Below are 26,087 nucleotides of genomic sequence, written 5' to 3'. Positions count from 1 at the left end.
GTCCGACTTCGGCTCAGGTCATGATCTCACAGTTCGTGAGTTCGAGCCCCGCGTCAGGCTCTGTGCTGACAGCTCAGAGCCTGGAGCCTGCTTCACATTCTGTGTCTCCCTCTCTCTCTGCCCCTTCCCTGCTCATTCTGTGTCTCTCTCTGTCTCAAAAATAAACATTAAAAAAATTAAAAAAAAATTTTTAATGTTTATTTATTTTTGAGAGAGAGAGAGAGAGAGACAGAGTGTGAGCAGGAGAGCAGCAGAGAGAGGGAGACACAGATTCTGAGATTATGACCTGAGCCAAAGTCAGACATTTAACGGACTGAGCCTCCAGGAACCATTTGAAGTGTTTTACATGTATTAATTCATTTTCCTCCAAGTTTATATCTCCAACCCCTATCTCTCCCCTGAACTGAAGACTAATATTTCCAATTACATACTTCAGAAATCCACTTGGATATCTAATGGGTATTTCTTTTTTGTTTTGAGTGTGTGTGTGTGTGTGTGTGTGCGCGCGTGCGCGCGCGCTAGTTTATTTATTTGGTTTGGGTTCGGAGGGGAGGAGGGGCAGAGAAAGAGAGAGAGACAGAATCCCAAGCAAGCTCCCTGCTGTCAGTGTGGAGCCAGACATGGGTCAACCCCACAAACCGTAAGTTCATGACCTGAGCTGAAACCAAGAGTCAGATGCTCCTGAGCCACCCAGGGGCCCCTCCGATGGGTATTTCTTTTTTGTTTGTTTTTATTTGTTTGTTTGATTGATTTAAATATTAATTAGCTAACATAGAGTGCGATCTAATGGCTATTTCAAACTTCGCCATGTCCAAAACAAATTCTACCTTTCTCTCCCACATGTGTCCCTAGTTTTCTCTATCTTGGTAAAATTCCACGATTGTCCCAGTCGTATTTTTTTATTGAGATGTAATGCATATACCACAAAATTCACCTTTTAAAGTATACAACTTAGTGATTTTTAGTATACTTACAAAGTTATGCAACCATCACCAGTTTCTAATTCTGGAAAATTTTCATCACCTCAAAAAAGAAAGCCCATACTCACTAATAGTCACTCTCCATTTGCCCCCTCACCAGCCCCTGGCAACCATCAGCCTACTTTCTGTCTGTGGATTTGCCTGTTATGGACATTTTAAGTATATGGAATAATATAATATCTGATCTTTATAATATCTGAAAACATGTCTGGCTTCTTTCATTTAATGTAATGTTTTTGAGGTTCATTCATGTCCGTGTGCATCAACACTTCATTCCTTTCATGGCAGAATAACATCCCATTGAATGGATATACCACGTTTTGTTTATTCATCAGTTGATGGACTTTTGGGTTGTACCCATTTTTTTGGTATTGTAAAATAATTTTGCTTTGAGCATCATATACAAGCTTTTAGGCGAGTATTGTTTTCAATTCTCATGATAAATACTGAGGAATGGAATTGTTGAGTCATGTGGTAAGTATTTAACTTTTTGAGAAATGCCAGATTTTTCTTTTTTTTTTTAATTTTTTTAAACATTTATTCATTTTTGAGACAGAGAGAGACAGAGCATGAACGGGGGAGGGTCAGAGAGAGGGAGACACAGCATGTGAAGCAGGCTCCAGGCTCCGAGCTGTCAGCCCAGAGCCCGACGCGGGGCTCGAACTCACGGACCGCGAGATCATGACCTGAGCTGAAGTCGGCCGCTCAACCGACTGAGCCACCCAGGTGCCCCGAGAAATGCCAGATTTTTCAAAAGCAGCTGCATCATTTTACATTCCCACCAACAATGTATGAAGGTTCTAATCCCTCTGCATCTACACACCAACATTATATTGTCCATCTTCTTGATTCTCACCATCCCAGTGAGTGTGAAATAGTCTCTCACTGTAGTTTTTATTTACGTTTCCCTAATGACTTACAATATTGAATGTCACTTCATGTGCCTATTGGCCACTTATATATCTTCTTTGGAGAAATGTCTATTCAGATCCTTTGCCCTTTTTGTAATTGCGTTGTCTTTCTATTATTAAGTTATAAAAGCACTTTATATATTCTAGATACTAGACTCTTATCAGATATATGATTTGCAAATATTTCCTCCCATTCTATGAGTTGTCTCTTCACTTTCTGATGGTGATGGTGTTTATTTTGAAGCAGAAAAATTTTTTTAAGTTTTATTTATTTTTATTTTGAGTGCGAGTTGGGGAGGGGTGGACGGAGAGGGAAAGAGAGAATCCCAAGCAGGCTCCATGCTGTCAGTGCAGAGGCTCCAACTCACAAATGGTGAGATCATGACCTGAGTTGAAATCAAGAATTGGATGCTTAACCACTGAGCCACTCAGGCACCCCACAAGTTTTTTAAAAAACAGTTTTAGGGGCGCCTGCGTGGCTCAGTCGGTTAAGCAGCCAACTTCAGCTCAGGTCATGATCTCGCGGTCCGTGAGTTCGAGCCCTGCGTCGGGCTCTGTGCAGACAGCTCAGAGCCTGGAGCCTCTTTCAGATTCTGTGTCTCCCTCTCTCTGACCCTCCCCCGTTCATGCTCTGTCTCTCTCTGTCTCAAAAATAAATAAACGTTAAAAAAAAAATTAAAAAAAAAAACAGTTTTAGTCTTTAATTTTTTAATTTTTTATTTTTTTAAGTAATCTCTCCACCCAGTGGGGACTTGAACTCATGACTCCAAGATCAAGAATCCAACGTTCTACTGACTGAGGCAGCCAGCTGCTCTGAAACACAAAAGTTTTTAATTTTGGTAAGGTCCAATTTATTTTTGCTTGTTTGTACCGTTGGTATAAAACAGTAATCTAAGAACACAGAGATTTACGCTTGTATTTTATTCTAAGATTTTTATAGTTTTAGCTTCTGTATTTAGATCTTTGAGCCATTTTAAGATAACTCTTTCTATATGGTATAAGGTAGGGATCCAATTTCATTCTTTTGCAAATAGATACTCAGTTGTCCCAATACCATTTGTTGAAAAGATTATTCTGTCCTCATTGAATTACCTTGGCACTCATCACAATCAGTTGACCTTAAATATTTGGGCTTATTTTTGGAGTCTCAATTCTGTTCTATTGTTCCTTAGGTCTATTTTTATGCCATATCAAAATAGCTCAATAACTCTGGTTTTATAGTAAGTTTGGAAATTGGGAAGTGAGAGTCCTCGAACTTGGTTCTTCTTTTTCAAGATTGATTTGGATATTCTGGGTCCCTTGCATTTCCATATGAATTTTAGAATTAGTTTGTCAGTTTCTGCAAAAGAGCCAGTTAAGATTTTGATGGAAAAAAACCAAATAACCTAATGAAGAAATGGGCAAGAGACATGAATAGATGCTTTTCCAAAGAAGACATCCAGATGACAAACACATGAAAAGATGTTCAACATCACTCATCATCAGGGAAATGCAAATCAAAACCACAATGACATATCACCTCATGCTGGTCAGAATGGCTAAAATGAATAACTCAGGAAACAACAGATGTTGGTGAGGATGTGGAGAAAGGGGAACTCTTTTGCACTGTTGGTGGGAATGCAAACTGATGCAGCCACTCTGGAAAACAGTATGGAGGTTCCTCAAAAAATTAAAAATAGAACTATCCTATGACCCAGCAATTGTACTACTAGGAATTAATCCAAAGGATACAAAAATGCTGATTCAAAGGGGCACATGCACCCTAATGTTTATAGTAGTGTTATCAACAATAGCCAAATTATGGAAAGAGCCCAAACGGTATATATTTACAAGATGTGGTACATATTTACAATGGAATACTACTCAGTGATGAAAAAGAATGGAATCTTGCCAATTGCAACAGCATGGATGGAACTGGAGGGTATATATTATGCTAAGTGAAATAAGTCAGACAAAGACATATATCACATGCTTTCACTCATATGTGGAATTTGAGAAACTCAACAGATGAACATAGGGGAGGGGGGGAATAAGATAAAAACAGACAGGGAGGCAAACCACAAGAGACTTAAATACACAGAACAAACTGAGGGTTGCTGGAGGGGAGTGTGTGTGTGTGTGTGGGGGGGTTAAATGGGTGACAGGCATTAAGGAGGTCACTTTTCGGGATGAGTACTAGGTGTCATATGTAAGAAATGAATCACTGGGTTCTCCTGAAGCTAAGACTACACCGTATGTTAACTAACTTGAAATTCTTTTTAAAAATTAAATTAAAAAAAATTTTTTGATGGAGATTGTATTGAATCTGTATCCATTTGGGGAGTATTACCATCTTAATAATGTTAAGTCTTCCCATTCACGAACATAGGATGTCTTTCCATTTATTTTGGCCTTCTTTTTTTTTTATTTTTTAATACTTATTTTTATTTTTGAGAGAGAGAGAGAGAGACAGAGTGCAAGCAGGGGAGGGGCAGAGAGAGAGGGAAACACAGAATCCGAAGCAGGCTCCAGGCTCCAAGCTGTCAGCACAGGGCCCGACGTGGGGCTCAAACTCATGAACCCTGAGATTATGACCTGAGCCGAAGTCGGACGCCCAACCGACTGAGCCACCCAGGCGCCCCTATTTTGGTCTTCTTAATTTCTTTGAAATATGTTTTGTAGTTTTCAGTGTACAAATCTTTCTCTTATTTTGTTAAATTTATCCATAAGTATTTTTCCTTTTGATGCTATTGTAAATGAAATTGTTTCCTTAATTTCATTTTCAGATTGTTTATTGCTACTATATAAAAATACAATTAATTTTTTAAAGTAATCTCTAGACCCAACATATGGTTCAAACTCACAACTCCAAGATCAAGAGTCACATGCTTTGTGGATTGAGCCAGGCACCCCACAATTAATTTTTATACACTGAACTTGTACCTTGCAATCTCACTGCATTATTTATGAGCTTTAATAGATTTCTTGTGGATTCCTGAGGATCGCTTGCAAATAGAGATAGTTTTTTTACTTCTTCATTTTCAGTCTAGATGCTTTTTATTTCTTGTTTTTTGCTTAATTCCTGTAGCTAAAACCTTCAATAAAATTTGAATGGAAGTGGTGAGTGTGAGTATCCTTGTCTTGTTCCTGATTTTAGGGGGAAAGATTTTAGTCTGTCACCATTAAGTATGCTGATAACTGTAAGCTTGTTGTAGATGCCATTTATCTCATTAAAGATTAACAGTAGTGGGTACCTGGTTGGCTGAGTTGGTGAAGCATCTGATGCTTGATTTCAGCTCAGATCATGATCTCAGGATTGTGGGATCGAGCCCTGCGTCAGCCTCTGTGCTGAGCATAGAGCCTGCTTAAGATTCTCTCTCTTTCTCTCTCCCTCTGCCCCTCTCCCCTGCTCGCACACTCTCTCTCTAAAATAAAATAGAATTTAAATTAAATTAAAAAGAAAATATTAACAGTAGGTTTGTTGTAGATGCCCTTTATCACATTAAAGATGTTTGTTTCTATTCCTAGATTGCTGTGTTTTTATCATGAAAGGGTATTAAATGCATTTAGAAAATATACCCATTGAGATACTAGTGTAATTTTTCTCCTTATCCTATTAGCATGGTGTATTACATTGATTGATTTTCATATATTAAACCAAGCTTGCATTTGGGGAATAAATCCCACCTAGTCATGGTGTATAATCCTTTTTGCATGTTGCTGTATTTTGTTTACAAGCATTTTGTTGAATATTTTTGTGTATTTAAGAGATACTAATCTGTAGTTTTGTTTTCTTGTGGTGTCTTTATCTAGTTTTGATATCAGGATAATACTAGCCTCAAAAAATGAATTGAGAAATGTCGCTTCCTCTTCTATGATCCTAAGATTTTCTTTGTGGGAAGTTTTGTGGGTTTTGTTTTGTTTTGTTTTGCTATTACTGGTTCAATCTCTTTACTGGTTATAGGTCTATTTGTATTTCTTGAGTTGGCTTCTGTAGTTTGTATCTTTTTAGGAACTTTTCAATTTCTTTTAGGCTAAGTTTTTTTGGCATATGCTTCATAATATTCTTTATACTCCTTTTTATTTCTGTGAGGCTGAAGTAATGTACTTTCTTTTATTCCCGTTTTTAGTAAGTTGAATCTTTTCTTTTCTTTCCTCTCTCTTTTTATTTTTGTCAGTCTTGTTAGAGTTTTGCCAATTTTGTTGATCATTTCAAAAGAAACCAACTTTTGGCCTCACTGATCCTCCCTATTATTTCTATATTCTCTATTTCATTCTCTAATCTCTATTATTTCCTTCCTTCTCCTTCTTGGTCCTCTTTTTCTTTTCTTGTTTTTTTTTTGAGATTATTTACTTTTTAATTTTTTTAAAGCTTACTTATTTCTTTTGAGACAGAGATAGTGCGACAGAAACACACTCCTGGTGTGAAGCTGGATGTGGGGCTCGAACTCACGAAACCACAAGATCATGACCTGTGCCGAAACCAAGAGTCAGACACTTAACCGACTGAGCCACCCAGGTGCCCCTTTTAAGATTTTTAAAAAAAGTAATTTCTACACCCAGGGGCACCTGGGTGGCTCAGTTGATTAAGAGTTCTACTCTTGATTTTGGTCATGATCTCATGGTTTGTGGGACTGAGCCCCACTTCAGGCTCTGTGCTGATAGCACCCAGCCTGCTTGGGATCCTCTCACCCTCCCTCTGCCTCTCCCCGACTCATGTTCTGTCTGTCTCTCTCTCTTTCTTTCTTTTTTTATTTATTTTATTTTTATTTATTTATTTTTAATTTTATTTTTAATTTTTTTTTAATTTACATCCAAATTAGTTAGCATATAGTGCAACAATGACTTCAGGAGTAGATTCCTTAGTGCCCCTTACTCATTTATCCCATCCCCCCTCCCACAACCTTTCCAGTAACCCTCAGTTTGTTCCCCATATTTAGGAGTCTCTTCTGTTTTGTCCCCCTCCCTGTTTTTATATTATTTTTGTTTCCCTTCCCTTACGTTCATCTGTTTTGTCTCTTAAAGTTCTCATATGAGTGAAGTCATATGATTTTCGTCTTTCTCTGACGAACTAATTTCACTTAGCGTAATACCCTCCAGTTACATTCACATAGTTGCAAATGGCAAGATTTCATTCTTTTTGATTGCCGAGTAATACTCCATCGTATATCTATACCACATGTTCTTTATCCACTCATCCATTGATGGACATTTGGGCTCTTTCCATACTTTGGCTATTGTCGATAGTGCTGCTATAAACATGGGGGTGCATGTGTCCCTTTGAAACAGCACACCTGTATCCTGTGGATAAATGCCTAGTAGTGCAATTGCTGGGTCATAGGGTAGTTCTATTTTAGTTTTTTGAGGAACCTCCATACTGTTTTCCAGAGTGGCTGCACCAGCTTGCATTCCCATCTCTTTCTGTCTCTCAAAATAAATTTTAAAAACATTTAAAATAAATAAATTTAAAAAAATCTCTATACCCAGCATGGGGCTCAAACTCACAACCCTGAGATCAAGAGTTGTACACTCCATGACTAAGCTAGCCAGATGCCCCTTTTCTCTTGCTCTTCTTTTTCTTTAGCTTAGCTAATTGATTTGAGATTTTTTTTCTATTTACTACACTCACTTGTAGCTATAAAATTTCCTGTATTACTTTCACTGCATTCCATAAGTTTTTGATAGGTTGTGTTTTCATTTTTATTCATCTTGAAGTATTTTTTTTCAGATTTTATTTTTAAGTATGCCCTACACCCAACATGGGGCTTGAACTTACAACCTCAAGATCAAGTCACATGCTCTACTGACCAAACCAACTAGGTGCCCCTCAAAGTATTTCCTAATTTAACTTGCAATTTTTTCTTTGACCTATTGATTATACAGAATTGAGTTGTTTAATTTCCACATATTTGTGAGTTCCCCGTTTCCTTCTGTTATTCATTTCTTTTCTTTTTTTTAATTTTTTTTTAACGTTTATTTATTTTTGAGACAAAGAGAGACAGAGCATGAACGGGGGAGGGTCAGAGAGAGAGGGAGACACAGAATCTGAAACAGGCTCCAGGCTCTGAGCAGTCAGCACAGAGCCCGACGCGGGGCTCGAACTCACGGACTGGGAGATCATGACCTGAGCCGAAGTCGGACACTCAACCGACAGAGCCACCCAGGCGCCCCTGTTATTCATTTCTAATTTCATTTCACTGTGATCAGAGAACTTTTTTTTTTTAATTTTGTTTTAGAGAGAGAGAATGAAGTAGAGGGGCAGAGGGAGAGAGAGAGAGTGGAGGAGAGCGTCAGAGGAGAGAGAGAGAGAGAGAGAGAGAGAGAGAGAGAGAGTATCTTAAGCAGGCTCTACACTCAGCATAGAGCCTGACATGGGATTTGATCCCACAATCTGGGATCATGACCCGAGCCAGAATTCAAGAGTTGGACACTAAACTGACTGAGTCACCCAGTCTTCTTGAGAACCTTATTTATTTTATTTTATTTTATTTTATTTTATTTTGTTATGTTATTCTATTTTGTTTATTTTTTTAATGTTTATTTATTTTTGAGAGAGAGAGAGAGAGAGACAGAGTGCAAGGGGGGAGGGGCAGAGAAAGAAGGAGACATAAAATCCGAAGCAGCCTCCAGGCTGTCTGCACAGATCCCAAGGTGGGGCTTGAACTCACAAATGGTTAGATCATGACCTGCACAGAAGTCGTTTGCTTAACTGACTGAGCCACCCAGGTGCCCTGAGAACCTTTTTTTTTTTTTTTTTTTTTTTTTTTTAAAGTAGGCTCCATACTCAATGTGACATTTGAACTCACAACCCCAAGATCAAGAGTTTCATGCTCTACTGACTGAGCCAGCTAGGCACCCCCAAAGAACTATTTTACTGTGATACTTTGCACAATTACAATGTTTGAAAAATTATAAAGACTTCTTTTATGGCCTAATGTATGGTCTACTCTGGAAAAGGGTTCAGGTGCACTTTAGAAGAATGTGTATTCTGTGATTGTTGGACGAGATGTTCTATAGATACTTGTTGAGTGTAGTTTGTTTATAGTTTTGTTCAAATCTTCTCTTTGTTGATCTTCTGTTGTTCTATCAATTACTGAAAGTAGGGTATTTCCTGTCAATAACATGGTTCAAATTTCAGTTGCCATGGTATATGAACTGTGAGTACTTGCATGAAGTACAAACTTCACTGTTAGCTCATCAGTACACAAAGTACTTTGTAACTATGTGCCTCACGATGAGTAGCAATCATGTCACTTCTTTCAAAGTCTGTCAGTGATTGGTCACTGTGCATCTGTTATTCAGTTTACACACAGACAGCACAGGGTGTAGTTGCGTTGCCTTCTTGTCTTCCAGGGATAGCCCATGTGACATCTACAAAAATGGATAATTAACGGAGGTTACTGGCCAACAAATGTGATAGAGAAAGAAGACATGAAAAGGGTAATGCAGGAAGTGAAATTCAAATTGAATACAACTGGAATTTCAAAAATATAGCTGATCAAGGGAATATTGACACTGGTGGGTGCCATTCTAGAGACTTGGGATAAGCAAGCAAAGGAACTCAGTGAAGGTGAACTTATTGCCATAAATGAGGAAAGTGACAAAAAGGATGAGATTTCCCACAGCAAGTGATGCTGGCAAAAAAATTCTCATTGAAGGAACTCTCAGATTGTTCATGGCATAGAAAGTGTAAAGGATAAAATGTTGGAAGATAATACAAATTTAGAAAGGAGGCTAACAATTTACCAAGGCATAGAAAAGATTCTCACTTGTATAGAAATATGACAATAAGCATTTTCTGTACTCTTGATACAAAGAAATAAGACACCTTAATTCTAGAAAAAAGAAAAGAAAGTGTAGTACTGAAGTCTTCAAATATTACCATTGAACTGTCTATTTATCTCTTCGGTTCCATCAATTGTTGCTTCATGTATTTGGGGGCTGTGTTGTTAGATACATTTATGTTTGTAATTGCTATATCTTCTTGATAAATTAATCCTTTTATCATTTTTAAAGTTTTATTTATTTAAGTAATCTCTACATGACTCAAACTCATGACTGTGAGATCAAGAGTTACATGCTCTACCAAATGAGTCAGCCAGGCACCCTCCTTTATTTTCGAAGAATAGACTTGCTGAATATAGAAGTTTTGGTTGACAGTCTTTTTCTTCCAGTACTTGGAATATGTCACCCTACTGTCTCTGGCCTTCATCGTTTCTGTTGTGAAATCACATTGAGGATCCCCTGTACGTGGTGAATCACTTCTCTCCTGCTGCTTTCAAGATTCACTTTTTAGGGGTGCCTGGGTGGTTCAGTTGCTTGAGCGACTGACTCTTAATTTCAGCTCAGGTTAATTCCAGGGTCATGGGATGGAGCCCCACATTAGGCTCCATGCTGAGAGGGGAGCCTGCTAAAGATTCTCTCCTTCTGCCTCTCTCCCCTACTTGATCTTTCTCTCTCTCTCTCTCTCTCTCTCTCTCTCTCTCTAAAATTAAAAAAAAAAAAATTGGCGTGCCTCAGTGGCTCAGTTGGTTAAACCTCCAACTTTGGCTCAGGCCATGATCTCATGGTTCATGAGTTCAAGCCCCACATTGGGCATTCTGCTGTCAGCATGGAGCCCACTTCAGATCCTCTGTTCCCCTCTCTCTCTGGCCCTCACGTGCTTGTGCTCGCTCTCTCTCAAAAATAAACACTTAAATTTGATGGTAGCAGAGACATAGGAGTGTATGCATTTGTCAAAACTCATCCAGTTGGATATGCTGATATGTAAATTATAACTGAATGAAAAATTAAATTAAATTAAAATGTTTTAAAAATTTAAAAAACAAGATTCACTCTTTGTATTTGTTTTTTGATTGTGTGGTTATGATGTGTGTAGGTATGAATCTGCTTGAATTTTTCCTACTTGGAGTTTGTTGAACTTGGATGTGTAGCTGATGTTTTTCATGAAATTTGGGAAGCTTTTGGCTGTTATTTTGTCAAATATTCTTTCTGTGTTTTTTTCTTCTGCTCTCCTTCCATGTATACTTGATGGAGTACTACAGGTCTCTGAGGCTCTGTTCATTTTTCTGCATTCTTCTTTCTTGTTCCTCAGACTGGATAATTGCAATTGGCCTGCCTTTAAATTCCCTATTTCTCTCTTTTGTCTGTTCAAATCTACTGTTGGGCCCTTCTAGTGAATTTTTCATTTTAGTTATTATATTTTTCAACATCAGAATTTCTATTTGATTCTTTTAAAAATAGTTTCTATATTTTTATTGATATTCTGTTTGATTAGTCATTCTGTTTCATTTAGTTCTTCATACATGATTTCTTTTAGTTCTTTTAATATATATATATATATATATATATATATATATATATATATAATTTTTTGTTTACTTTTTTAAATGTTTATTTATTTTTGAGAGAGACAGAGACAGAATGCGAGTGGGTTAGGGGCAGAGAAAGAGGGAGACACAGAATCCCAAGCAGGCTCCAGGCTCTGAGCTGTCAGCACAGAGCCCAACATGGGGCTCGAACCCACAAACCATGAGATCATGACCTGAGCCGAAGTCGGATGCTCAACCGACTGAGCCACCCAGGCGCCCCTATATATATAATTTTTTTTTAATTTTTTTTTAACGTTTATTTATTTTTGAGACAGAGACAGAGCATGAACGGGGGGAGGGTCAGAGAGAGAGGGAGACAGAATCTGAAACAGGCTCCAGGCTCCGAGCTGTCAGCACAGAGCCCGACGTGGGGCTCAAACTCACGGAGCATGAGATCATGACCTGAGCTGAATTCGGACACTTAACTGACTGAGCCATCCAGGCGCCCCAATATAATTTTTTTAATTTATTTTTTTTGAAAGAGAGAGAGAGCACAAGTGAGCGAGGTGCAGAGAAAGAGAGAGAGAAGCAGGGCTCACCCTGGGCTCATGAAGCAGGGCTCAAGCTCATGAACTATGAGATCATTACCTGAGGCAAAGTCAGATGCTTGATGACTGACCCATCCAGGCACCCCTTAAATTTCTATTTTTTAAAGTAATCTCTACACCCAAGGTGGCACTTGAAATCATGATCCCAAGATCAAGAGTGGCATGTTCTACTGACTGAGCGGGCCAGGTGCTCCTGAGTATATTTTAAATGTGATTAATCAAAAGTCTTCATCTAGTAAGTCTATGGCCTTTCTCAGGGACAGTTTCTTTCTTTCTTTCTTTCTTTCTTTCTTTCTTTCTTTCTTTCTTTCTTTCTTTCTTTCTTTCTGCCAACATTTATTGATTTTTGAGAGACAGAGAGAGACAGAGCATGAGTAGGGGAGGGGGCAGAGAGAGAGGGAGGCACAGAATCTGAAGCAGGCTCCAGGCTCTGAGCTGTCAGCACAGAACCTGACGTGGGATTCAAACTCACAGACCACGAGATCATGACCCAAGCTGAAGTCGGACACTTAACTGACTGAGCCACCCAGGCGCCCCTCAGGGACAGTTTCTACTGACTACTTTTTTTCTTGTGTATAATCCATATTTTCTTATTCCCTTGAATATCACATAATTTTTTATTGAAACTGGACATTAAAATATATTAATGTGGGGGGCGCCTGTGTGGCTCAGTTGGTTAGACATCTGACTTCAGCTCAGGTCATGATCTTGCAGTTCATGAGTTCAAGCCCTGTATCCGGCTATGTGCTGACAGCTCAGAGCCTGGAGCCTGTTTCGGATTCTGTGTCTGCCTCTCTCTCTGCCCCTCCCCTGCTCACGCTCTGTCTCTCTCTCAAAAATAAATAAACATTTAAAAAATAAATAAATATATTAATGTGACAACAATGAAAATCAGATTCTCCCCCCTCTCCAAGGTCTGTTTTGATGCTGTTTGTTGTTAGTTGTTATTGTTTTGTGTGTGTGTGTGTGTGTGTGTGTGTGTGTGGCTTTTCTTTTTTTTTGTTTAGTGGTTTTTCTGAAATAATTCTGTAGACTCTGGGGGTGCCTGGGTGGCTCAGTCGGTTAGGCGTCCAACTCTTGATTTCAGCTCAGGTCATAATCTTGTGGTTTGTGGGTTCGAGCCTTGCGTCAGGCACTGCACCAACAATGTGGAGCCTGCTTGGGATTCTCTCTATCTCCCTCTCTCTCTGCCTCTCCACCCCACCCCCCCCAAATAAATAAATAAACTTTAAAAAATTCTGTAGATTCTGTTTTCTTTGTTTTGTGTGTGTGTCCACTGAAGTATCTGCTCAATTAGCCTAGTAGTCAGCTAATTATTGGTCAGAAATTTCTTTAAATGCCTGGATCCAATATATCTTTGCCAAGGGACTCTTAATGCATATTGGGGCATGCCTTCAACACTCAGGCAGGCAGTTCTTTACCTGAAGCTTCACTTCTTGATTGTGCAGAGCCTCAATGTTAGTCAATGGTGAGAGTTTAAGAGCTTCTTAGGTCTTTTCTGACCATGTACACTGCTTTATGAATGGGTGCATGGTCCCAGGAATCTCCCCAGGAATATATCAGAACATACTCCAAAGCCCCTTATGGACATTACAATCCCCAGATTTTCCTTTAAATTTTTTTGGTTAGCCTATTTTTATTTTTCTTTATTTTTTTATGTTTATTTATTTATTTTAAGACAGACATGGAGAGGCAGGGGAGGGGCAGAGAGAGAGGGAGAGAGGGAATCCCAAGCAGGCTCCACACTGTCAGCGTGGAGCCTAATGCGGGGCTGGAACTCATGAACCATGAGACCATGACCTGAGCTGAAACCAAGAGTCGGACACTTCACTGACTGAACTGCCCAGCCACCCCTGCTTAGCCTATTTTTTAAAAATATATTTATTATTATTAAAAAAAAATTTTTTTAATGTTTATTTACTTTTGAGACAGAGAGAGACAGAGGATGAACGGGGGAGGGTCAGAGAGAGGGAGACACAGAATCTGAAACAGGCTCCAGGCTCTGAGCTGTCAGCACAGAGCCCGACGCGGGGCTCGAACTCACGAGCCGTGAGATCATGACCTGAGCTGAAGTCGGATGCTTAACCGACTGAGCCACCCAGGCACCCCAAAAATATATTTATTTAAGTAATCTCTATGCCCAATGTGAGGCTTGAACTTACAACCTCGAGATCAAGAGTTGCATGCTCTACTGACTGAGCCAGCCAAGCACCTCCAGCCAAATCCTTTAGGGCAATCCTTGGTATCTGTCTTTCTCAAACATCCCCACATCAACAAATACTGTAGAGATAACAGATCCTCTACCTTCAAAATATATTCAGGATCACACCTCTTATTTCCACTTTCATTGCTACCACCCTGATCTAAGTAAGCCACCTCTCTCCTCTCATTATTTTCCAACACCACCACCTCTTGACCTTTCCTCAGACTACCAAGCATGGTCCTGTTTCAAAACCTTTGCATTTTTCTACAAGATATACACATAGCTCCTTCCCTTACTTTCTTCAAATCATGGTCCAAATGATACTTCTTCAGAGATGCTCCCCTGACCGCTCTACACCTCATACCACATCAGTCTATCCTCATCTCACCCCATTTTTTCCTAAAACTTATCACTACATGATGTAGTGTGTTCACTTATATTTATCATCTGTCTCCTCCCATTAGTCAGGGACTTTGTCCACTGTGTTCATTGTTGTACCTTCAGTGCCTAGGACTGTACCTGGATCATCTGGGGATTCAATAAATTCCAGTTGAATGTACTACCAAATATCTTCCATTTGCTCCTCCAGATTCACTCTTTCCCTTCTTTCCAGTGTCCATATCAACATCATCAGTGGGCTTCTTTGCCCTCTGGCCTCAGCCAATGCAGAACCCCAGTAGGAGTTTGGAAAAGAAAACAGTGAACTCAAGAGTACTTATTCCCCAGGCTACTCCCTGCCCAATTGCTTCAGGTTTATCCTGTCCCTGGATCTAAGATCATTATCTCTCCTAAGGTGACCCTTTGTACATGGAGTCTGCCTTCAATAACCATTGCCTACCTTCCTCCTCCCTTTTGGCCTCAGTGTTATGATAGTTTCTTTGTTACTACCCTCAGGATATTGTACTATTCCTTGTGGTTTCCCTGCACCCAACCATACTTTTGTGAATAAACCCATCTCTCTTTTTTTTTTTTTTTAATTTTTTTTAACGTTTATTTATTTTTGAGACAGAGAGAGACAGAGCATGTACGGGGGAGGGGCAGAGAGAGAGAGAGAGAGAGAGAGAGAGAGAGAGAGAGACAGAATCGGAAGCAGGCTCCAGGCTCTGAGCCATCAGCCCAGAGCCCGACGCGGGGCTCGAACTCACGGACCGCGAGATCGTGACCTGAGCTTAAGTCGGACGCTTAACCGACTGAGCCACCCAGGTGCCCCGCATCTCTTATCATTCTAATTTAAGAGTAACATTTATTTCCTTTGGGTCCCTGCCCGATACAGATGAGTAATGCTAAGAACAACTCTATGAGGTAGACATTACGATTCCCATTTTACAGATGTGAACTTTGAGGCCCAGAAAGATTAAGAAACTTGCCCAAGATTACATAGCTAGTTAGTAACAAAGCCAGAATTTAGAAATAACTGTGGGAGAATGTTCTTATGACAACATGATAGGGAAGTATTCCTGAGCAACCCTAAAAAAGCATACCCATGAAAGGAAAGACTGAGAAGACTGAAATTGTCTATATCAAAAGATACCATAAACAAAGTGAAAAGACAAGTCACAGACTAGAAGATATCTGCAATCCACATAAAGGATAAGTATATGGAATATATAAAGAACTCCCAGAAACCAATAAGAAAAACACAAACAATGTAATAGAAAATGGGCTAGACAAAGGATAATAAGGATAATTCATAGAGGAAGAAGCCCAAATTAATAAGCATATGAAAAGATGCTCAATCTCTTTAGTAATTAGGGAAATGGAAATTAAAATAATAAGATTCCATTTCACACCATTTGGCAAATGAAAACTAATACGTGCAGTAACTGCTGGCGAGGCTATAGTTATTGCAAATGCTTGGAACAACTACTTTGGAGCAATCTGACACCACCTCATAAAACTGAAGATACATATGCTGTATTCCCTAGTAATTTCCCGTGGAGGAGTCTTCCCTAGAGATATATTTACACTTGTATACAAGGAGACATGTGTACAATGTTCATTGCAACACAGTTGGAAACGGCTCCTCCTTGCAAAAATGGGCTACCATACGACAGTTAAAATGAATGAATTACATTTACATTTAATTTATCAACATGGGTAAGTCTCAAAAACATAATAGAAAGCACGTTGGAAAAGAATACATACAATATGGTGCCATTTGTAACTATAAAATATGTTAAGAAACATTATGTATAATTTATAGTATATATAATTTATGGATGTTTATACATATTATACAAGTATAAAGACGCACAGAATGATACACAGCAACTTTTCAGTAATGTAGGTTATGTCTGTGTAAGAAGGAGGGGAGGGACTGGTAGGTAAGGCTGTGTCTGTATCTGAAATATTTTATTATTAATATTTTTACTTTATATCAATTTACATTTCTAAAAAATGTTTAAACATTTATTAATTTTTATTTATTTATTTTATCTATTTTAATGTTTATTTTTAAGAGAGACAGAGAGACAGAGTGAGCAGGGGAGGGGCAGAAAGAGAGGGAGACACAGAATCTGCAACAGGCTCCAGACTCTGAGCTGTCAGCACAGAGTCTGACGCAGGGATTGAACTCACAGACTGTGAGACCATGAACCTAAGCCCAACTGACCGAGCCTCCCAGGCGCCCCTGACATTTATTAATTTTTGAGAGAAAGAGAGAGAGAGAGAGAGTGAGAGAGCAGGGAAGGGGCAGAGAGGGACGGAGACACAGAATCCAAAGCAGGCTCTAGGCTCTGAGCTGTCAGCACAGAGCCCGATGCAGGGCTCGAACTCACGGACCACGAGGTCATGACCTGAGCCGAAGTTGGAGGTTTAACCGACTGAGCCACCCAGGAGCCCCTCAGTTCACATTCTTATTGAAGTTTTTTTTACAGTTCTATTGAAGTATAGTTGACATAAGATAAACTACACATGTTTAACATGTACAATTTGATAGTTTGTTTCTGTTTTTGTTTTTGTTTAACTAAGGTCTGTGCCCAAAATGAGGCTTGAACTCAGAACCCTGAGACCAAGAGTCACATGCTCTACCAACTATGCCAGTCAGGTGCCCCATGCAATTTGATAGGTTTTAAATAAATATGTATACATCCACGAAGCCATCATCACAATCAAGATAATAAACATACACACATCACTCCCAAAGGTTTCTTCCCATCCCTTTGTTATCTGTCCCTCTGACCCATCCCCTTCCCCTAGCTGTCCCCAAGACACTATTGACATTTCTTTTACTATGGATTATCCTTCATTTCCTAAAATTTTATATATATGAAATGATATAGTGTATACTTTTAAAAATTTGTCTTCTTTCACTCAGCATACTTATTTTAAGATTCATCCATACTGGTGCATGTACCAAGAGTTTATTCCTTTTTTTTTTTTTAAATGTAAGTAAGCTCCACACTCAATGTGGGGCTGGGACACACGACCCCAAAATCGAGAGTCGCACACTTCACTAAGTCAGCCACGCACTCTGGCAGTTCATTCCTTTTCATTGTTGAGTGGTATTCCGTTGTTTGGATATACCACAGTCTGTGCATAAGCCTTTTATGAACATATGCTTTCATTTTCTTTGGAAATACCTAGGAGTAAAATTGCTCAATCATAGCTAAATGTGTGTATGTATGTATGTGTGTATGTATTTTTTTAAGTAATCTCTATGCCAAACGTGGGGCTTGAACTCACAACCCCAGGATCAAGTCACATGCTCCACCAACTGAGCCAGCCAGGCACCCCTAAATGTGTAATTTTTTTAAGAAACTGCCAAACTGTTTTCCAGTGAATATATCATTTTGCATTCCCACAATGAAGCTATGAGAGTTCAACTGCCTCTAATACATGTGTGATGGCTTCTCATTGTGGTTTGTTTTTTGTTTTTTGTGGGTTTTTTTTGGTTAAATATTATTCCCGATGTGTCTCTCAGTGTTTCTGGATAAGATTAACATTTGAATCAGATCAGTGGGGGTACCTGGGTGGCTCAGATGGTTAAGCTTCAGACTCTTTTTTTTTTTTTTAAGTGTCAGACTCTTGATCTCAGCTCGGGTCTTGATCTCAGGGTCATGAGAAAAAGCCCCCCCCGCCCAAAACACATTTGAATCAGTGGACTGAACAAAATGGATTGCCCTCTCCAATGTGGGTAGGCTTCATCCAATCCATTGTAGGCCTGACTAGAACAAAGCTTGGGGTAAGGGAGAATTTGCTCTCTGTCCAAATACTTTCCAGCTGGGACATAGAATCGTCTCTTCCAGTTACATTGGAACTCACACCATCAGTCCCGGTTCTCAAGCCTTCAGATCTGGATTGGAACTCACACTACTGGTTCTCTTTGTTCTCAGGCTCTTGAACTCAGACACAAATGAAACCACTGGCTATCCTGGGTCTCCAGTTGTGGTACTTCTCAGCCTCCATAACTGCATAAGCCAATTAATGGTAAACGTATTTATTTGTTATAAAGTAATTCGTTATTTTTTAAAGCTTATTTATTTATTTTTGAGAGAGATAGAGACCATGTGAGCAGGGTAGGGGCAGAGAAAGAGCGAGAGAGAAAATCCCAAGCAGGGCTCTGCTCTGTCAGCGCACAGCTTGACATGGGGCTTGAACCCACGGACTGTGAGATCATGACCTGAGCCAAAACCAAGAGTCAGACACTTAACTGACTGAGCCACCCAGGCACCCCAATAAACTAATTTGCTATAATAAATCTTATAATAAAACTCTTAAAAATTTTTTTTATTTAGGGGCACCTAGGTGGCTCAGTCGGTTAAGCGGCCAACTATTGATTTCAGCTCAGGTCATAATCTCATGGTTTTGAGTTTGAGCCCTGCATCGGGCTCCACACTGACAGCATGGAGACTGGTTGGGATCCTCTCTCTCTCTCCCTTTCTCTGTCCCCCTCCTGTGTTTTCTCTCTCTCTCTCTCTCAAAACATACAAATCAACTTAAAAAAAAAAATTTCATGAGAGAAACCCAAGAATCCTTGGAGAACTCTGTGATCATTCTTCTCTATAGACCAGACCTTACAGTGAGCAATGCAGTCACTGAATTGCGACACCTAAATGCAGTGAGAGTAATTGGATCCTGAGGGGCAAGGGCCAAATGGCAGCAGTCAGCCCCCAAAGGCAAGGTAGGCATGATTACCATAATAGATAGTAGAGGCAATCAGAATAATCTGATGCTCACAGAACTGTGGCATTGACTAGTTGGTCATGGTGTTTCTAGAAGTGTAATAGATAAGAAGCCTACTAAGTTTCTTACTTGATTGGTATAAGGAAAAAAGTTCTAGGTCAAATGGACAAGAATTTAACCTGAATCACAGAGTCATGGCCCCTCAATCAATTCTCACACTTTAGCCAGTTTACAGACTCAGAACCGCTTTAATGAAGGGGAGGCTGGGTCCCCTTGATGAAGGACCCAGGTACTGAAATTTATACTGCTAATCTTTCTCCAAGCCTTCCACAAAGGAACCTATAGTCTTTCGCCAGTGTAACTGCATTAGGGTTAAAGAAAGAATCAGAATTTCCAGGGGCTACTGGGCACTGATTCTGAACTGACACTAATTCTAGGAGACCCAAAATGTCACTGTGGCCCACCAGTCAGAGTAGGGGCTTGGGGAGTTTTAGCTCAGGTCCTCACAGTGGGTCCACTGGTCCCTGAACCCATCCTATGGTTATTTTCCCAGTTCCAGAACACATAATCCGTCCAACTTGCCTATTTGGTCTGTGCAGGAGATACGTGGTCCTTGGAGAATGACAGTGACTATTGTAAGCTTAATCAGATGGTGACTCCAGTTGTAGCTGCTGTAGATGTGGTTTCATTGCCTGAGGAAATTAACACATGCCCTGGTTACCTGGTGTGCAGCTATCAATCTGGCAAATGCCCTTTTCTCCATCCCTGTCAATAAGGCCCACCAGAAGCTGTTTGCTTTAAACTGGCAAGGTCAGGGGTGCTTGGGTGGCTCAGTCGGTTGAGTGTCTGACTTCAGCTCAGGTCATGACCTCACAGCATGTGAGTTCAAGCCCTGCATGGGGCCCTCTGCTGTCCGCGCACAGCCGGCTTGGGATCCTGTCTCCGTTTCTCTCTGCCCTCCCCTGCTTGTGTGTGTGTGTGAATGTGCATTCTCAAAAATAAACATTTTTTAAAAAAGTAAATGAGTAAATAAACAAACATTATATTGGCAAGGACAGCAATACACTCTTACCTCAAGGGTATATCAACTCTTGAGCCCTATAATCACAATTTAATTCACAATAGTTTTTTTTTTTTTAATTTTTTATTTATTTTTGAGAGAGAGAGACAGAGAGACAGAGTGCAAGCAGGGAGGGACAGAGAGAGAGGGAGACACAGAATCCAAAGCAGCTCCAGGCTCTGAGCTGTCAGCCCAGAGCCCAACGTGGGGCTTGAACTCACGAACAGTGGGATCATGACCTGAGCCAAAGTCAGATGCTTAACCAACTGGGCCCCACCCAGGCGCCCCAGTTCACGATAGTTTTAATTGTCATTCCTTTCCACAAGACATTGCACTGGTCCATTACATCAAGAACATGATGCGGATTAGACCTCATGAACAAGAAGTGGTAACTGCTCCAGACTGATTTGTAAGATAGTTGCATGCTGGAGGGTGGAAAATAAATCCAATAATTCAGGGGTCTTCTAGCTCAGTGAAAGTTCTAGGGGCCCAGTAGTGTGGGGCATGTGGAGCTATCCCCTTCCAAGATGAAGTTATCGATAAGTTGTTGCATCTGGCCCCTCCCACAAACGATAAAGTCACAATGCCCAGTGGGCTGCTTTGCTTATTTACTTATTTATTATTTTAAAAATGTGTATTATTTATTTTTGAGAGAGAGAGAGCGCAAGCAGGGGAAGGACAGAGGGACACGCTGTCCGCACAGAGCCTGACTTGAGGCTTGAGCTCACAGACCCCGCTGACGCTGACCCCACTGAGCCACGCTGGCGCCCCCCAGTGGGCTGCTTTGAGCTTCCGAAGCAACATAATCCTCCTTTGGGTGTTACTACAGCTTATTTACCAAGTGACCCAAAAAGCTGCTAGTTCTGAGTGTGCCAGAACAGCAGGCCTCACAACAGGGCTCGTGCAAGTTGCTCTGCTACTTGGGCCACGTGATCCACCGATCCAATGGTGCTTGAAGCGATAGTGGCAGACAGGGATGCTGTTTGGAGCTTCTGGCAGGTGGGTCCCTGTCAGTGAATTGCAACATAGGACTTTTGGATTCTAGAGCAAAGCCCTGCCATCCTCTGTAGATACTACTCTCCTTTCGAGAAACTGTTCTTGGCCTACTAGTTGGCCATAGTAGAGACTGAATTCCTAATCATGAGCCACCAAGTTACCAGGCAACCTCAGCTACCCATCATGAACTGGGTGTTATTTCACCCACTAAGCCGTAAGGTTGGGTATGCACAGCAGCACTCCATCATCACATGGAAGTGGTATATAGGTGATCAGGCCTGATCAAGCCCTGAAGGCATAAGTAAGTTACATGAAGAGGTGGCCCAGATGCCCGTGGTCCCCACTCCTATCACACTGGCATCCTCTCCTGGCCTGCACTGATGGCCTCACACAGTTCTCTATGATTAGGAGATAAAGAGGAGATGTAGGCCTGGTTTACAGGTAGTTCTGCATGATGTGCAGGTACCATGCTGAAGTAGACAGTTGCTGTACTGCAACTTTTTCTGGGACATTCCTGATGGGAAATCATCCCAGGGAGCAGAACTGGTTGTTCTACACCTGATTGTTTACTTTGCTTGGAAGGAGAAACAGCCAGACATGTGATGATATGCCAATTCATGGGCTGTGGTTAATGGTTTGGCTGGATGGTCAGGGACTTGGAAGGGATATGAGTGGAAAATTGATGACAAGGAAATTTAGGGAAGAAGTATGTATATAGACTCTCTGAATGGGCAAAAAACGTGAAAATATTTGTGTACTTTGTGCTCTCAGCAGAGAAAGATTTTAATAATCAAGTGGATGGGATGATCCGTTCTATGGATACCAGTCAGCCTCTTTCCCCAGCCACTCCTGTCATCACCCAATGGGCTCATGAACAAACTGGACATGGTGGCAGAGATGGAAGTTATGCATGGGCTCAGCAATATGGACTTCCACTCACCAAAGCCAATCTGGGTACAACCATTGCTAAGTGTCCGATATGACACCATTCCCTGGGGCGATCTGCTTGCTGATGGCAGGTTGGTTACAATGGACCACTTCTATCATGGAAGGGGCAGCATTTTGTTCTTACCAGAATAGATACTTACTCTGGATATAGATTTTCCTTACCTGAGATATTTTAGCCAAAATTACCATCCATGGGCTTACAGAATGCCTTATCTACCATCATGGTAGTCCATACACCATTGATTTGATCAAGGAACTCATTTCTCATCCAAAGAAGTGCAGCAATGAGTCTATTTATGGTCTTTGAATTCACCGGTCTTACCATATTTCCCACGGTCCTGAAGCAGCTGGTTTAATAGAACAGTGGAATGGCCTTTTGCAGACTCAGAGTCCAGTGGCTGACAATACCTGCTTATGTGTTTGTGTGTGTGTATGGCTTTTGCATATTGATATTCTATCCAGTAACCTTGTCAAACTTCCTTATTAGTTCTAGTGGTTTTCTTGTAGATTCCATAGGATTTTCTGTATAAACATTCATGATACCTATGAAAAAAGACAGTTTTGATTCTTCCTTTTTAAAATGTATACTTTTTATTTCTTTAGTATGATTCCTACCAAGTAGGAATTCTCCTAGATAACCATAATAAAACCATCAGAATCAGGAAATTAATATTTGATACATTACTACCATATAATCCATAGACTTTGTTCAAGTTTTGCCAATTTTCCCCAAAATATCCTCTAAAGCCAAAGGATCCAGCTCAGTCACATGTTGTATTTAGTTGTCATGTTGCTTTACTCTCTTTCAATATGGAACAGTTTCTTGGTCTTCCCTTAACTTTCATGACCTTGACGCTTTTATTTTTTGTAACTATTTAAAAATTTTTTTTTAATTTTTTTTTTTTTTTTTTTTTTTTTTTTTTTTTTTTTTTTTTTTTTTTTTGAGAGAGAGACAGAGCGAGAGCACAGGAGCGGCAGAGAGGAGACACAGAATCTGAAGCAGGCTCCAGCCTCTGAGCTGTCAGCCCAGAGCCCAACACAGGGCTCAAACCCAAGAACAGTGAGGTTGCAGCCTGAGCCAAAGTCAGAGGCTTAACTGACTGAGTCACTCAGGCGCCCCATGACCTTGATGCTTTTAAAGACTACCGGCCGGCTATTTTTTTTTTTTTTTTAATTTTTTTTTTAACGTTTATTTATTTTTGAGACAGAGAGAGACAGAGCATGAACAGGGGAGGGGCAGAGAGGGAGGAAGACACAGAATCTGAAACAGGCTCCAGGTTCTGAGCGGTCAGCACAGAGCCCGATGCGGGGCTCGAACTCCCGGACCATGAGATCATGACCTGAGCCGAAGTCGGACGCTTAACCGACCGAGCCACCCAGGCGCCCCCCGGCCGGCTATTTTATAGAATATTCCTCAGTTTGGTATGTCTGATATTTTCTTATGATAAGATTCAGGTTATGCATTTTTGTCAGGGATTACAACAGAAGTGATGTTCTAATTGCATCCCATCAGCCTATACATTATTTTGATTTGTCCCATTAATGGTAACATTAATCTCTTAGTTGTGGTGATGTCTGCCAGGTTTCTCCACTGTAAATTATTTTTATGCTTTTATAAGCATTTTGTGGGAAAGCACTTTGAGACTGTAGAAATATCGTATTCCTTGTCCAGTTTTCACCCACTGGGTTTAGTAGTCATTGATGTTTTGTGGTTATTATGATGGTTACTAAGTGACACTTTCTAATTCCATCATTCCTTCTATGTTTATTAGTCATTTTACTGGGAAAAGCTTTTTCTTCTTCCTATTTATTAATTAATTACTATCAGAATGGCTCATAGATTCCTGTTTTATTCAGTGGATTCTAATCTTTTACTGTTATTATTTAGTTGATATTCAAATTGCCCCAGATTTGACAAGTGGGAACGCCTTCAAGCTTGCTCTTGCATCCTTCTAACATGTCCCTGCGATTATTAGGTCATTCCACACTTTTTTGGCACAATCAGATGTCTCAGGTTTGTCTTGAACTTTCCCTCCCCAGGCCTTGGGTCAGCCTTGGGTCAGCCTTGGGTCAAGGCCTTGGGTCAGGCCTTGGTCCTTTTTAGTGGAGAATGGTACTAGAAACCAATACCAGATGTGATCAGTGCTAGGGGGAGTCATTATTCTGAGGTCCTTTCAGAACAGAATTTGGGGGGAAATATGTGTATGTATGTGTATGTATATATATTTCACTGATACCTCCAATTCTAACCCAATGTTACAGGATTCTTTCTGCTTTTGTCCTTTTCCATAGTTGAGACCCTGTCCGGCAGAAAAAATCCGGTTTCCTTTACCCTTAATATATGTATTTATTTGATCAGTCCCCCTTATATATAATCAATCTTCTGTTGCTATTGCTGCCCAATCGCTTCCCTGCACCATGAATGCCCTCTTGACCCCCAATACCCCGTGCCAGACGCCCACAGTGGTCTCTCCACATAGAATCAGAAACCTCTTCACCCTCCTCAGGCTCCAGCACCCCACAATGGGTCACTGTGGTTGCTCGACTAACTGGACTCCTACAATCCCCATCGAATGGCTCTTAGACTAAATTATTCAGGAAGGAAGGAGGAAGACAGGAAGGAAGGTTAGAAGACAAGTAGGCTCATAATTATTTTTTAATTAAGAAGAAAAAAAGCCTCCAAACATTTTGATTTCTCATTGTCATTCACAGTATTATTGGCTACTCTTACTTGTAGCAGAAAGGAAATGATGTTTAATTATTAGACTAGGTGCAGCTAATCTGTCTATAATATTTTTTTTTTTTTTTAAGTAATTTCTACAGCCAACATGAGGCTGACTCACAACCCCAAGATCAAGAGTTGCGTGCTCTTCCAACTGAACCAGCCAGGTAAGTACCTCTACGTCCATAATGGTTTACATAGCTATACCCCAAATGACCGTGTTTGGGGTTATTAGGTATACAGATTCAGGAGAAAAAAATAGAATAGCTGGATCCAAGAGAGCTACCAGAGACTCAATGTTACTCTTTCATCTTTATCTAAGTTCTGAAGATATTCAAGCTTCTAGCTAGAGAAATGCCCCAGGTACTTAAAGAAAGCCATGCCCTGCAACTTTGGTTGTACCAAACCCTGAGTCAGGTTTCAGATTTATAAGTTACCTTAGATGGGGAATGCCAGATCTAGACCTACAATGAATGATAAATACTTCACACTGATTCAGGGAGGCAGACTCTGAAGCCAGACATCCTGGGCTCCAAACCTCCCTGCCATACTTACTAGTAGTGGGATCCTGTAAAAATTTGCTGTCTCTTTGGATCTCAACGTCTTCATCTCTAAAATGGAAGCTCTGCTTCATAGGGTTGTTTAAGCAGATTAGGTAATACCTTTAGAATAGTGCCTGGCATTAGAGGTAGATTTGCCTTGAAGCTAAAGACACTTAAGTTTCGAGGGGTTCTTCCTGACACAGGCTACCTCCAAAGCTCTGAATTTAAGTTTGCATTTATTCAAGTGCCTTGCTGGCTCAGTCAGTAGAGCATGTGACTCTTGATCCCAAGGTTGTGACTTTAAGCCCCACATTAGGTGTAGAGATTACTTAAAGAAAAAAATATCAATTTATTATTTTTTTTAAGTAGACTCCACTCAGGCCCCCCCCCCCCCCCCCATCTAATGTGAAGAGTGGTCCTCTAAAGGGGCGCCTGGCTGACTCAGTCTTAGAGCATGTGACTCTTGATCTTGGGATTGTGGGCTCCATCCCCACTTTCGGTGTAGAGATTACTTTAAAAACTCTTTAAAAAAAAAAAAAGAGTGGTCCTTTAAGGTGTATTTATTTCTTATTTTGTGTGTATTTTTGTTTGTTTGTTTTGCTTTTAAATTGCTCCATCTTATAGAAAGATAAACTATAAGATAAGCCATAATGTTAGACATTTCTTTCATTCATTCATCCATTTAAAAACTAGTTACTGAGTG

The 26,087-nt window shown here is 40.3% G+C and overlaps 1 protein-coding gene across 3 annotated transcripts in view; it reads right to left on the bottom strand.

The window, feature by feature from the left end:
- Positions 1 to 9,153: 9,153 nt before the first annotated feature.
- ATP5MC2 (ATP synthase membrane subunit c locus 2) overlaps positions 9,154 to 26,087 on the bottom strand; it is a 38,148-nt gene continuing 21,214 nt past the window's right edge. The window contains exon 7 of one of the 3 annotated variants that reach the window (XM_058742570.1): positions 9,154 to 9,241. In XM_058742570.1, the coding sequence (XP_058598553.1) occupies positions 9,169 to 9,241 (73 nt within the window). In that variant the 3' untranslated portion in view covers positions 9,154 to 9,168. Of the gene's footprint in view, positions 9,242 to 19,786; positions 19,809 to 20,775; positions 21,184 to 26,087 lie in introns of those variants that run through there. The other 2 variants (XM_058742574.1, XM_058742569.1) reach the window with 2 other exon arrangements.

This window comes from Neofelis nebulosa, chromosome 8 (assembly GCF_028018385.1).
Source record: "Neofelis nebulosa isolate mNeoNeb1 chromosome 8, mNeoNeb1.pri, whole genome shotgun sequence".
NCBI classification, from domain to species: domain Eukaryota; kingdom Metazoa; phylum Chordata; class Mammalia; order Carnivora; family Felidae; genus Neofelis; species Neofelis nebulosa.
This window is presented reverse-complemented; position numbering and strand designations above follow the sequence as displayed.